Genomic DNA, 15,650 nt, shown 5'->3' with positions numbered 1-15,650 from the left:
TACACACGCAAATGCTAATACACAACAATACATTTATTAATTCAAAAAATGTGCATAAACATAACAGATCTTATAGAGGGGGTTAGCAGTATACAAAAGGTATATATTCAATCACGAAGAGTTACAAGAGACATACATTCCGTAATATCATTCATTTAGACTGTTTTGTAAATAAACTTTGTTACAACTTGTACATTAGATACTCAAAAGCAAGTACATGACTCATAGGAATTAAATTGCTTTCAACTCAGGTTGAGGTAACAATTGAATTCTCGAGCTGTAATGCAGAAAGTTGAATACTCATCCGCTCTATGGGGATTCAGATCTCCCGCGGATACAAAGAAGCAGTGGCAGGCTGTTGCCGTGTCCAATCGGCGCTCTCTGGCCTGGTGCAAGGCAGTGCTGGTTCGACGTGAGAGAAGGAGAAGGAGGGAGAGATTTCTGCTGCGGTGCGCTGCTGATGCTCTCTGAAGACCGGCTAGTTAGTGTTGGCTGAAACTAGCAGAATTTGCACAATTTTTAGACAGGAAGAAGACCGATTCGTTCCCGATGTAGCGCGAGTCCTGAATACTGATATTCAGCTGTCCACAGTTCCAACCGTAGTTCACTCGTTGATCAGGTGAGCGTTCGTGGTGGGCTCACGAGGCTTGCTGCTGGGCTAACCTCGGGTGGATCCTTTGGTTACACGCTGGCAACCTCTGTTCTCAACTCTTAGAACAAGGAAAAGTCCTGGCACTGGGACATACTGGCTGTTACGTGACTGTCTGAGCTGAGTCTGAGGATGTCCAGGAGGAGCTGGAGTTGTACCTGGAGGAACTACGGTTGCTCATTGGTTGAAAGTTCCATGGGCATTCGAGAATCATTTTGTGACTTACTGCTACAATTAACAATTGTCCCAGTAAATGCAAAAACCCCTACAGTTATTGGTGCCCCGTGTGAGGATGAGTAGCCATGAACTCTGACCTTGGGGTTGTAAACCACTTGGGATGAGACTCTCCCTTGGAATCTCCCAGACAGTGAGGCACCAGAGATGCCCATTTATTAGGGTGGCTGATGTGTCTCAGCTTTGGGAGTTGTTCCTTATCAGAACACTCTTATCAGCTAGAAAAACACCTTAAATGTGAACCAAATGGAATGGCCTCTCTCTATCAAGCACCACTTGAGATGAGGGAGAGAGTAACCTTGCCGCTACAATGGTCTCTCTCCTGTGTGAATGCGCTGGTGGATAATTAAGCTACTTGACTGACTAAAACTCTTCCCACACTGACTGCAGCTGAATGGTCTCTCTCCTGTGTGAATGTGCTGGTGCCTTTTTAAGTGACTTGACTGACTAAAACTCTTCCCACACTGACTGCAACTGAAAGGTTTCTCTCCTGTGTGAATGCGCTGGTGGATAATTAAGCTACTTGACTGACTAAAACTCTTCCCACACTGACTGCAGCTGAACGGTCTCTCTCCTGTGTGAATGCGATGGTGGATAATTAAGCTACTTGAGTGACTAAAACTCTTCCCACACTGACTGCAGCTGAACGGTCTCTCTCCTGTATGAATGTGCTGGTGGGTTATTAAGGTACTTGACTGACTAAAACTCTTCCCACACTGACTGCAGCTGAACGGTCTCTCTCCTGTGTGAATGCGCTGGTGCCTTTTTAAGTCACTTGACCGACTAAAACTCTTCCCACACTGACTGCAGCTGAAAGGTCTCTCTCCTGTGTGAATGTGCTGGTGTGATTGTAAGTGGCTTATTTGACTAAAACTCTTCCCACACTGACTGCAGCTGAATGGTCTCTCTCCTGTGTGAATGCGCTGGTGGATAATTAAGCTACTTGACTGACTAAAACTCTTCCCACACTGACTGCAGCTGAACGGTCTCTCTCCTATGTGAATGTGCTGGTGGGTTACTAACTTACTTGACTGACTAAAACTCTTCCCACACTGACTGCAGCTGAACGGTCTCTCTCCTGTATGAATGCGCTGGTGGGTTTTTAAGGTACTTGACTGACTAAAACTCTTCCCACACTGACTGCAGCTGAACGGTCTCTCTCCTGTGTGAATGCGCTGGTGGGTTTTTAAGTTAGTTGATTGACTAAAACTCTTCCCACACTGACTGCAGCTGAACGGTCTCTCTCCTGTGTGAATGCGCTGGTGGGTTTTTAAATTAGTTGATTGACTAAAACTCTTCCCACACTGACTGCAGCTGAATGGTCTCTCTCCTGTGTGAAGGTGCTGATAGGATTTTGAAATGCTAGACTGACAGAAACACTGCTTCTCCCTGTGCCGTAATGGCAGCTTGTCCACTCCATCTGAGCAAGGCCTTGAGTGATTCTTCCTCATCCTGTGATCATGCTGGGGTCTCTTATTCTGCAAATGCTCCATGGAATGGTCTTGCTCTGTGTGCTGAAACTGAGATTTGTTTTCTCCATCGTGTTCTTCAGTGTGCTGCTCAGCAGTGTGAATCATCTGGGACTCCATCCCCAGCTCTCTGAGACTAAAACCACCCAGTTCATTCAGCTGTTCCTCTCTTTGCCCAAGAACAGACATACTCTCCAGTTCATTAAAACTTTCAACAATTTTCTCAGGAACCAGATTATTAAACCTGTGTGTAAAGTCGTCAGATACTAAGGGATCATATGATTGTTTTAGACTCTGCAGTGACAGTCTCTCCACTTGAACAGAACAAGGCCTAATTATTATCAAGCCCTGTAGGAGCTGCTGTTGCTCCTCCCTGTACTGACTCTCCTCTCGGTGCTGTAACTCAGTACTGTTCTCTTCACCAGGGACATCAGTCTGCTGCTCTGCAGGGTCAATCAACTTGGGATCCATATCCTGCTCTGTAAGATTTAAAACATCCAGTTCTTCACTGTGCTCTTGTACAGAGACACAGCCCGGTTCATTACAACTTTGTGTAATATTGATTGTGTCCAGATTATTCATCTTCTCTGTAAAATCATCACATACTAAGAGCCCAGGTGTCTTACTCTCAGGCTCCGTCTTCATCATGGGCACAGAGTCCAGATCCTTCACACTCTGTCTGCTGTCTGTGTGCTGCTCACTAAGTGCCTCTTTCCCTGCTGCAGCAGTGAGCTCTGTCTCCTGCATCAGACTGGAGCCCCACTCCTCCTGCTGTTCAAGGAGAGCCCTTTCCCCAGCGTCGGAAAGAACACTGGCCTCTGAGCCTGTAAACACAGGACAAGAAGACACGACCTTTATAAGAAAAAACTATTTTATAGTTTTATACCTTTAGAGGTGGCTTCTCAAAGCATTTTACAGAATGCCAATTACAAAAAATACAGAAAATTAGCATGATGAGAATACACAGTTAAAGGAGACAGTAGACAGTAAAGGCTCTTCTGAAGAAAAGGTTTTTGAGTCTGGATTTGGAGTTTAGAGAAGGTGGCTCTCTGATATCCTTGGGGAGAGAGTTCCAGAGCTTGGGGCTAAACAGGAGAAGGCCATGTCACCCATAGAGTGTAGACAGACTGGGGAACAAATAGTTGAACACAATTAGAAGAGCGAAGATTGCAAGGTAGGGAGTAGGGTGATAATATCAGACCAGTATGGAGGTGCCAAGCCAAGACATGGAGAGTCTTATAGGTGAGCAGGAGGATTTTTAAGTGGATATGAAACTTGACAGGAAGCCAGTGCTAGGACTCCAGGATAGGAGTAATGTGATCATTTGCACTAGACGTGGTCAGGGTTCTGGCTGCTGAATTTTGGACATACTGGAGTTTGTTCAATGTGGATTTAGAAACCCCAGAGAGTAGAGCATTACAGTAGTCGATTCAAGATTAGACAACACTTTTCAGTCACAGTTAGTGATAACACAGGGCGTAGTTGAGCAATATTTGTGAGGGGAATGAAAGATGTTTTGACAACACGCTGCACATGTGGGTCGAACGTCAAATATCATCCCCAAGTTTTTCAATTTAGACTGAAGCTCAAGTACAAGACCATCTACAGATAGGGTTTCACACTGATTTTACAAAGTTGATGGGTGGTGCCAATAAGCATGGCTTCAGTCTTGTCACAGTTAAGATAAAGGACATTTTGAGTCATCCAAGTTCTTATGTCAGAGATGCAATTAGAATAGAGACAGCCACATCAGCATAAGGTTTGGTATGGATGTATAAATGAGTAACATTAACATAGTAATGATAGCTGAGGCCATGTGATCTTAAAAGCTTCAAGCTAAAGCTGTAAGCTTTAAGCTACACAAACACACGTCTAGTATTCTCGCAATCAATTTGGGTTGTTTAAGCATAGAGGAATAATAGAGTTTAAGTGGGTTTCTGATAATGAGTGATTTTAGATATACAAGCTTTGTCAGAAACCTAATTACTGTGTAAAAAGTAAGAATACAGAAATAATAATAATAATACACTACATTTACATAATACAGACACACTGACTGCACACTACAGTACATTAACACTACACTGAGAGTGAGGGATTCATACAGACACACTGACTGGACACTCCAGTACATTAACATTGCACTGAGAGAGAGAGGGGGGTTCATACAGACACACTGACCAAACGCTACAGTACATTATCACTGCACTGAGAGAGTGGGGTTAATTGGCTCCGTGAAGTTGGCCCCTCTACAGACAGCACAAATGATTAAACTCATCTCATTCGTTAGTGTTACGTTTGTGCCGTTAAAAGTAGCATTTGTGTTGCTTTCAATTCCGAGATATAGAGCCTTGTTTTTTCGGGGTCGTGACATCACTCAGCCCCACTACAAGATCGTAGCGGAACCAGACTGGTCTCATTCGTTAGTGCTGCATTTGTGGCGGTTTGTGCCATTGAAAGTAACTTCCCAGCTACTTTCGTTCCTTAGATATAACATCTTCTTTTTCAGGGGGTGACGTCACTCAGCCCCCCTACAACGTTCTAGGGGAACCGGACCGGTCTCAATCGTTAGTGCTGTGTTTGTGCCGTTGAAAGTAGCGTTTGTGCTGCTTTCATTCCCGAGATAGAGCGCCTTGTTTTTCCGGTGATCACGTGACCATGCACGGTGACTTGGACCTCCAGGAACCCCGTCTGCCGAGTTCAAGCACTCTGTTACCAGTGCGAGAATAACAATTCTGCAACTTTGTTCCTCTGTTTGCCCAGGTAGGGGGCGGCGGTGGATTTTGCATTTAATATCATTATCTTCTATGCGTTTGTGTGAACAGGAAAATTAAATTTGTCTCCAATATCATACCCGAATTAGAAGAGTTTCAAGTGTAGCCTTAAAAAGCGACATTAGCAAACAATTGTATGTTCTTACAAAGAGGCTTTAACAAACAAGTCTTAATACCTCATAGCGGTGACCTTTTTTAAAAATCATAAGAAGTAATCAGTTTCGCATTGTCTCCTTCTTAAATAAACAGGCATCAAGGGACGTGTGAAGATTCAACCTGTCTGTCGAGCCACGTATTTAATAAGATTTGAATTTGGAACTTTCTGAACCATTATTGCTCTTTTTTATGCAAAGCCAAAGTGAAAAGGAACCAGGACTTCAGGACTTTTTTTTTTTTTTAAGGGGCACTATGTACAAAGTTTACACAAGTTCATAACACATCCGAGAAACAAGAGTCTTACCATCTCACACATGAACACCGCGGCAATATTGGAAAATATTTTTATTTTCACAGAACAGAAGTGAACATATATCTAGGTTCTCTGAAAAACTGGCATTATCCACGTGTTTGTATTTACAGGGGTCTTATGCGCAAACATGAAACGATTAGCTCACAGTTCTTTTATCTGTGTTTCTAGTCAGTCCTTGGAGTAGAATACACCATGAGGGCACACCTTGACCTCTGAATACACAAATATGACTACAAGGACATTTACAGGTACCAACACACTCAGTACTAAAATTACTGGATGTGATGAAAACAATGAATGCAATTTGTTTTCCGACTCTGTCTGGTCGGGCAGGGGTGGATGTTTTACATTTTAATATAGCGCCTTCTTTTTCTGGCCTTGACGTCACTCTGTGCCGTTGGCACCATACAAAAACTGTAAGTTCAAGACCACCAGATCTTTCAATTGTGATCTCTTGATCAGCTGACCCCAGGCTTTGCAGTTGATGTTTGATTTATTATCTGCATCTCTGGCGAAGACCTCTTCTTCCAAATCGTAAGTTACTTTACAAACTAGAAATGCTATACTGTAATTATGATGCTACGTTGACATTCCCATGAATTTATTTTAAAGTAAAGATATTTGAGAAACTTGTTTATATCGCGGGGAATACCACAAAAATTAGTAAGCTTCATTTGTCGTTATCATGATATTTCTACACATGCAAGTGAAACTTGAAAGGATTTGTCACACTTCTGAATTTAAATTATAATGTTTTGTTTCTGTAAGTTTTACAAGGAGAACTGAACCCCAAAAAATCTCTAACATATTACAAATTGCTGATGTGAAAGCAGAAATGATTAAGTGGTGAATGCAATGCTTTAAAAACATATCATAAACGAAAGAAGTGGTGATGGGCCTTGGTATTGCAGTTAACGTGAGTAGGCAGGTCTAAAAAATATTAATTTATCAATTTCTATCTACATATACAGAGACCTTTTGATGTGCACTTAAACTGTAATCCATAACAATGTAAAAAACTTAGTTATTTTCATTTACGTGGTGGAGGGAAGTCCCCATTACCTGTAGAGCGCTTTCACTGGGGTTTCCAGAGAAGCACTATGTAACTGAAAGGATATTATTATAAATCACGTAAAAATTGGGAAGAAGCACAGTTTAAGCCAGGTTTGGTGAAATTCATTTTTTGTTACATTTTTGAGTGTTAATCGGACTTCTCTATACTTTGCATTAAACATTTCCCATAATACCCGGGCCATGGGTCTAGCTAGGGATTCGGCCATCACATGAACACTAAGATTAAAGGGTGACATCATGGAGCTAACAAAAGAGAAGTGTAAAGCTCGCCACGATTTGTTGTTTGAGACTTCAGTTCTAAGCAATATACAGTGTTTTGCATTCATCCTTATTTCTTTCTGGGGATTTAAACTACTCATCAATTGCTTGATTTTTTTAAAACCTTGAGCGGTCCGATTCCAGGTAATGCACTACATATTTGTGATTTTTGATTGTTAATTCTTAATTGTGTATGAAAGTAGATATCAGACCTACTGCATGCAATAGCTTATTAAGGAGCTGTTGCCTTTCTATTGTTCGATTACCTGTAGAGAGGGAGAGGGGGTTTATAATGCACGTTGAAGTACCTGCCTCTGTGAAGTTCTGAGCATCTTTGGGAATGTTTGCACTGTTTACATTGATTGTATCATGTCCCAGAAGCAGCAGGCACGAAACTGGTGATTCCACTATTGTAGTAAATGTAGTAGAGTTAACCATTTGACAATGGATTAAGGTCTGCCTTCACAGAGCATAGAACAGGATAAAATGAGTTTTGTGAGCTTTATTAAGTTATCCCCTCACACAACAGAGTATATTAAGAAAGTACAGAGTTGGTATAAAATTGCATCATCTGGTGTGTTACACTGTTACCACACTTAAGAGACCAAGGAAATGTACTGGATTAAAGCTCTGCATTGTTCATTGTTATTCTGACATTGTTAAACATTTTACACATTGTTTGGTTACGAAAGTCGATGTGAGGACAGGATTTGTTTTTTTTTGTATTTTAAACAATGTATGTTGTTGCACCATAGTACTCATTCTACATATTTGCCCTTCATTCCAGGATTCATCACCCACAGGCACTGTTAGGAGGGTAGGAACTTAACAGTACTAACATTCAGGCTGTGCTGCCAGACATAACCTGACAAAAGAATATACCCAAGTGCTGCAGGGCTGCAAAGGTAACAAAGAATCAATGTATACATGCATAACAGATAAAATCACACTTAAAACCTCACACTTAGAACAATAAAATAGCACAAGGATACGATGTTTTTTCCTTCTGATGAAGTTTTAGAAAAAATAGGTGTAACTGGGGACCAAGAGCCAAGCTGTACCCTTGATGCATGCCCGACAGCATTGAAAGACTGGGTAACAGAAATCTGTGAAGAATGCAGGTTGCTTGCTGTGGACAGTGGTGATAGAGATAACCTGCATTTCCTACCAGAGATTGTTCCTCATCTCACGAGGCTTGCTTGCCATCTCCCACTCTGGATAGGCTTAATGGTTCCACTTTTCAAAAGTGTGAACATCACTGCAAGTTCAGCCAATGAGGAGGCGGATTTCAAAAACCTAATACAATCAGTGCTGAAGCATGACACTCTGCCAATGCGAGTTGAAAGGTTCCTTATGAAGCACCTAGCACCCATAGAAGGTATGAGAATATCAATGGGTGCTCATGGTGTTTCCCAGCAGTGTGAGAGGGCCGTTATCAGTGCTACCACCTGTGAGGCAGAGACATCCAGCTCTCTAGAACAGCAGAGCGGAACACTTGTTATGAGTTCTGAAAAACAGACAGAGCTCAAAAAGGACAAAGAACTGGTGTATCCATCAAATCTGAGTTGTTTGGAAAATTGGAGAGGGCTTGCTGCACCACCTAAAAAATGGAAACCATCTTCTTATCTTGTGCCTCGTTCTGAGTGGTTACAACATAGATTGTTCTATTCCTGTGAAAAAGGCTGTAGTGGCTCTGATGAGGAATGGAAGCAGCAGAGACCTGCCCCCAGTAAAAGTGAGTGGAGTGTACTGAACACTTGTGCATTTGATGTCAGTGCCTATGCAGTGCCTATTGTGGTAGCAGGACTTCTAGCAGCTATGTTAATCAGGCTGTAGATAGCATAGAAATATTTCAACTGGTGAAACATTTGGCACAGAAAGGTGTGCACAAAGATGTTTATGTTCTAAGAGCTAAAATTTTGAGGGACATTTTTGGTGCAACGAAAATAGTCAGGGCTACAACAAGTGAGGGCTGAATGTAACATTTCAGAAATCATAGCAAAAGTGTTCTTAACAGTGCCTAGTGTGGTAGCACTGAGTCGGCGCTCATCGCCAAGTTGTCCCCTCCATTGTGGAGTCACGCAATATCCCATTTGTTTCTGTAGATTTGAATACGCTGAGAGCAAGAGGAGTAACAGGGCTATAGGAGGCTGTACAGAAACAAATTAAATTAAGCCAATCCAAATGTCTCTCTCAAATTGGTGACATGGGAGATTGGCTGAGTCATGAAGAAAACACTGTCCAGTCTCAAAATATCTTTGAGAGTCAACTTTCAGATTTTCCACATAACCTAGAATTAAATGGGAAGACCTTCAAATTAAGAGGTGTCACTGCGGTCTGCCCACTTGCCAGCAAACATGTCCTAGGTCATTACATTGCATACTGCAAAAGACACGACTTCATCTGGGATAAATTTGATGATCTAACAAAGACAATCAAATCTGTATCTTCAGTGGTCAAGGTGTGCCCTCACGCTGTATTCTTTACCAAGGTCTGACCAGAAACACAGATAAAAATCTTCACACGTCCCTTGATGCCTATGTTTATTTAAGAAGGAGGCAATACGAAACTGATTACTTCTTCAGATTTTTAAAAAAGGACAATGCTATGAGGTATTAAGACTTGTTCGTTAAAGCCTCTTTGTAAGAACATACAATTGTTTGCTAATGTCGCTTTTTAAGGCTACACCTGAAACTCTTCTGATACGGGTATGATATTGGAGACAAATGTAATTTTCCTGTTCACACAAACGCATAGAAGATAATGATATTAAATGCAAAATACACCACCGCCCCCTACCTGGGCAAACAGAGGAACAGAGTTGCAGAACTGTTACTCTTGCGCCGGTAACAGAGCGCTTGAACTCGGCAGACGGGGTTACTGGAGGTCAAAGTCACCATGCATGGTCACGTGATCAACGGAAAAACAAGGCGCTATATCTCGGGAACGAAAGCAGCAAAAACGCTACTTTCAACAGCACAAACCGGCACAATCCCAGCACTAACGAATGAGGTGAGTTTCATTGTTTGTGCTGTCTGTAGGGGGGGTAAATTCACGGAGCTTACTATTCGAATGAAGAATCTCTATCTGCTCGTTTGTTTAAGTGTTTAGAGAAAATTCCCATGACACTACTCAAAACTTTGCCCCTCTACTGAGCATATACTTTATTTTCCCAATATAGGAAACAGAGCAAATAAAAGAATCACCATTTAATTACATGCAATACCAGATGCAATCTCTTACCATCTTAAGAGCAAGAGTTCACATGATAGTAAATCAAAACCTGATAGTTTCCACAAAAAAAGGGTCTCTTGCGAGATAAATATTCAAGAAGCCGCTACAAATTATCATCTGGTACCTATTTTTCTATGTATATCACCATTCTCTCTTGTGTGTTAGACTTTCAGCAAGGAAAAGTATTTTTTCTATGATCCAGAACCTTGAATTGCAACAGAAAATGGTTTTATATATATACTATGTAGCAAGATCTCTCAGTAACAAAAACAAAACCACAATAATTATTATAAGAAGGAGACATATTCTCCTGGTTCTGTGGCTGAATTATATATATACACATACAACAAAGAATATGCAAAATCTTTGTTTTAATCTGAAATTTTTTATACAAATGTATAATGCAATCACTTTTTCACACAAGGCCATATACGTTTGGATTTTTTTTCCCTTAATTATAAAAATCTTCATTTAAAAACTGCATTTTGTGTTTACTTGTGTTATATTTGTCTAATATTTCAATTTGTTTGATGATCTGAAACATTTCAGTGTGACAAACATGCAAAAAAATAAGAAATCAGGAAGGGGGCAAACACTTTTTCACACCACTGTACATATCACAACCTGTTAAATATTCACTTTAAATTCATGAGCTCTTAAGCCCTATCTGGTAGTGAGGATGAATCAGATGTTAAATTGAGGAACAGTAGCTTGAGCCCCACCCTCCAGACAGACTGAGAAAGGGTTCACTGTCACACAGATGAGCACATTTGACAATGCAAGGCTCCGAACCGCAGAAGCCACAAATCCTGCTCTTGTGTCAATGTTAGAGGGTTTATAAGACATTCAACACACATTTTTTTATTGATTCATGGCGTAACTTGTCCTGCCTATTCACTAACATTATAAGAACACGTCCCAATTTTCAAACTGTACCCTAAGTCCTTCCTCCAGGTCCACACCTCCATGACACAGCATAAGAAGTGTGGACTTCAAGTACATGAGGATTTGAGAGGCACCGTTACAAAAAGGGGGGCATGGGACAACCCCCAAGTGACGTCACCGGTTTGTTACGCGGGTCAAAACGCTTCCTGTGGTTGCTGCTGCTTTTGCAGTGACTGAGTGCATGTGGACAGAATTTCTTAAATATGTTTTTTATCCTTTCACCATTCGCAGGCTGATGAACTTGAATCTCACCGCGTCTATCCCTGAACCAAAAGGGAGTGACGCGTTGTGTTCATTCGTGTTGAGCAGACTCGACTCCAAACGGGCAAAGTAAAGTAGGAAAAACTCGGTGATATCGCCCTGTTTATCCGCGGCTTTGTGTTACTAAAGACATTTCAACTCGACTATCCCAGTACACAAATGACAGTAGGAGGAAAAACATTCATTCGCTTTCTTTCAATGCAAACTAGGCTGAACCTCAAAGCTTTGTACTACTGAATACGTCTACTATTAAATATTCCATCTACAAAATATACTGCAGGTTAACCAATATTATATTCACCAAAATGGGGTGGCGAAATCAAATCTGTACGTCAAAACATTGTACCTAGAACACAAACAGGATGAATCTGAAAGTAATACATAATCTACAGATGTAAATAATACATACAGCATGAATACCTAAAGTAGTTCACGTAGGGAGCTGCATCAGTATGCGTAGGCTGCAAAGGAACAAGTAGAGGTATATTCCTGTGCTGAAAAGAAAAAAAAAGAAACATTTCGGCTGTGGAGCCTTCTTCAGGCGTCAAAACCTTCTTCCACAGCTGAAATGTTGTATCTTCTCTTTCCGGCAGGGAATAAACCTTTACTTGTTCCTGAACCGAAGGTAGTCGAATTTATGTAATTTTGTTTTACATAAAATATGCAAGTTTTAAAACCGTAAAAAATAATATTTTAGTTTCCAATTGTGGGGGGAAAGCGAGCGCTGTCTTGACATTAGTGGTTCTATAATAATTAAGCCTGCTTTACTACACCAGCTACATCACCTCTTCATTGGGTATTCCTCAGACTATATTCAGAAGACGGCAAAACAGAGCACAAAGCAACTCATCATAGCAATTAACAGGGTCAAGGAGGAGAAGCTGACCGAACAAAGTTGTAATAATTTTCCTAAGACTCTTTTGTGCTCTCCAGAAAATTGAAAAGGGCAGCGGAGGACAGTCGGGGATGTAATTTCGCGAAAACTTTTGTTCTGTCTAAATTGCCAGTATTTAACACTGCACTGGAGGGGGGTTAATACAGACACACTGACTGGACATTCCAGTACATTAACACTGCACTGAGAGAGAGAGAGGGGTTAATACAGACACACTGACTGGACACTCCAGTACATTAACACTGCACTGAGAGAGAGAGGGGTTAATACAGACACACTGACTGGACACTCCAGTACATTAACACTGCACTGAGAGAGAGAGGGGTTAATACAGACACACTGACTGGACACTCCATTACATTAACACTGCACTGAGAGAGAGGGGGGTTAATACAGACACACTGACTGGACACTCCAGTATATTAACACTGCACTGAGAGAGAGAGGGGTTAATACAGACACACTGACTGGACACTCCAGTACATTAACACTGCACTGAGAGAGAGAGGGGTTAATACAGACACACTGACTGGACACTCCAGTACATTAACACTGCACTGAGAGAGAGAGGGGTTAATACAGACACACTGACTGGACACTCCATTACATTAACACTGCACTGAGAGAGAGGGGTTAATACAGACACACTGACTGGACACTCCAGTACATGAACACTGCACTGAGAGAGAGAGGGGTTCATACAGACACACTGACTGGACACTCCAGTACATTAACACTGCACTGAGAGAGAGGGGTTGATACAGACACACTGGCTGACTGGACACTTCAGTACATTAACAATGCACTGAGAGAGGGGTTAATATAGACACACTGACTGGACACTCCAGTACATTAACACTGCACTGAGAGAGAGGGGGGTTAATATAGACACACTGACCGGACACTCCAGTACATTAACACTGCACTGAGAGAGGGGTTAATACAGACACACTGGCTGACTGGACACTGCTGTACAATGCGGTACATTAACACTGCACAGAAGAGATAGTTACCGCCACGTCGATAAATAATCTGCCCACAACCATATTTCCAAGACTCCAAAGTCTCCTAAATTGGCTTTCACATGGAGAAAGTGTATCAATTGACGACATATTTCTGTCCACATTTAAAGAACAGTAATAACATTAATGAGAATATAACCAGACCACAACTAGTTTAGTTCGCAGAAAAGAATCCCTCGGAAACATCACCAACCTTTCCTACTTCGCTCTGCATCTCTCCACTACAGTTTCAACAGTGAGGAAGTTAAAAACACCGTTTTTAAACACAAAGGTTACTAATTAAAAGTCACTGCACTTACACGACGGCTCCGTTTCTTCATTTGTTTCTGCAGTGATTTCACAGGGAGGCATGAGTCCAACATGATCCGTCCGTCCCTGATCTCCTCCTGCTCCCGACTCCTTCTCCCACAGCTGCAGTCGCACTTTAAAGGTCTCGTTTTCCTTCATTCGCGTTATTTCTGTCCCGAAACTGTCCTCCACACACTGTGTGATATTAATCACGGCCCGACTCACCAGGATCTGGGAGACGCTGCGGAGTTTGTCTTGAAACGAGACCTGGGAGTCAGACATCGTGTTTCGGAAAACTTCTGAAACTTCATACACGAACGATTTGAGCAAAACCTCCATGAAACAGTGAAGCTCGTTTTCCTGCGTCATTTGCGCGATTTCGGCCCCGAAAACATTGTCGACAGACATGATTTTAATCAAGACTTGTCTCGCCAGAACCTGGGAGATCCGGCGGAGTTTTTCTTCAATCGACTTCTCGGAATCATCTGTCCGGTTTCGGAAAACTTCTGAAACTTCGTGCATGATCGATCTAAGCACAGTCTCCATGAAAGAGTGCACCTCAGTTTCCAGATTAAGCAACAGATTCTCCATTTTTTTCAGAGTCGATCTGAAAAACACAAACAATTCCTGCAGCTGCAGTCACTGTAAACACGTGGGTTTGAACACAGAAAGCGAAACGTGGTCAAACAGAGGACTTCCGGGTTATCAGATGAACTTTCCTTAGTGACCGTTGCTATGAACCACAAAAATATTAGTCGAATAAAAATAATCTGAAAAAAATAGTCCAGAATAGATATTTGTGTTATATTATAGTGTAACGTATACGGCCGACATTTTTTTTTATTTTTATTAAATGTGTAAATAATTTACAAATACAACTACAGGAGCAGAAATGGATACAAGAAAAAAAACACGGACAGAAAAAAAAAATTAACTGCCAGAGGTAACGATGTAAATTATATTTTTTACATATATCAAATGTTTTCCTTGCTTTAGCATTTTTTTCATTTTTATAGAATTTAAATAATATTTCAACTCCATCTGAAAAGTACTAAAAAGGGGAGTATTATTGGACCATTTTGATTTTATGAATGTTAAATTTACTAAGAATGACTAATAAATTTGGTATCAATAAATGCTTTTTAAAAAAAATTATCTTACACAGTACAATATCAAAGTCCTTAAACCTAAAAAAAACACCTTTAAATGCCTACAAACAAAATTGTGCAAGTCCGTCCAAACCAACTTCACAAACACACACCTTACAACTAAATGTACCAAAGGTTCCCTTTCAGCCCGACAAACAATGCACAAATCATCCTGCTTATGCTTAAATAAGTACTTTAGAGAGTACTCATTTAACTGGATAAAACCTATGAACAATTTTAAATGATATCTTTTTAACTTTATTTGTAATACAATATCCAACAGGAGTTGTCCAAACTAACTTCCAATTTATATTTTCAAATGGTGCAATCCAAAAAGATCAACTTGACGCACATGCCTTTCCTGTATAAAGTAAAAATCATCTCTCATTTTTTTACAAAACAAATCGCTTTTCTTTTTGCAACATTTCGAATACCATTAATTTCATAGAAACATCTACCTTAATTTCTTATTTATTCCGCACATCTGCAGTCACTGTTTACATGTCTGCATTGTTTACTTGTACGTTGTCTACTGTTTGTACAGTATATTGTCTTGATGCACTGTCTGTACTTTGTGTAAAGTATCTATATCTATGCTCTTGCAGTCTCCTTCCTCACCGCTCCTGCTCGCTCGACACTCAGTCTCTATGCCTGGGCTCGTTGAATCTCTGTCCTTAATGACTATATGAACAAAAAATAATTTCTGGTTTACAAATTTGACACCCACTCAATTCAGAGTGCTCATGTTTCTTGTTACAGAGGGGAAAAAATGCACATGAAATTTCTCATGCTCACCTATAAGGCTCTGCATGGCTTGGCACCTCAGTACCTGTCTGAACTATTATCGCCCTACTCCCCACCTCGCAACCTTCTCTCTTTTAATTCTGCTCTCCTATCTGTCCCCCAAGCCCATCTACATTCTGTGGATGA

At 41.0% G+C, this 15,650-nt stretch overlaps 2 protein-coding genes across 2 annotated transcripts in view; one reads left to right on the top strand and one right to left on the bottom strand.

The window, feature by feature from the left end:
• Window positions 1–15,650, top strand: part of LOC148825639 (antigen WC1.1-like) — a 214,986-nt gene that overhangs the window by 164,977 nt on the left and 34,359 nt on the right. The gene's annotated exons all lie outside the window — the stretch shown is intronic.
• On the bottom strand, window positions 16–14,163 carry LOC148825641 (uncharacterized). Its single transcript, XM_088926201.1, has 2 exons — window positions 13,584–14,163; window positions 16–3,176 (listed from the first exon to the last, which is right to left on the bottom strand). Exons 1-2 carry the CDS (start codon window positions 14,161–14,163, stop codon window positions 1,189–1,191), a joined length of 2,568 nt encoding a protein of 855 aa, XP_088782327.1. The 3' UTR covers window positions 16–1,188.

This window comes from Atractosteus spatula, chromosome 10 (assembly GCF_055471065.1).
Source record: "Atractosteus spatula isolate fAtrSpa1 chromosome 10, fAtrSpa1.hap1, whole genome shotgun sequence".
NCBI classification, from domain to species: domain Eukaryota; kingdom Metazoa; phylum Chordata; class Actinopteri; order Semionotiformes; family Lepisosteidae; genus Atractosteus; species Atractosteus spatula.
The sequence above is the reverse complement of the archived record's forward strand: the minus strand, read 5'-3'. Positions and strand labels throughout refer to the sequence as shown.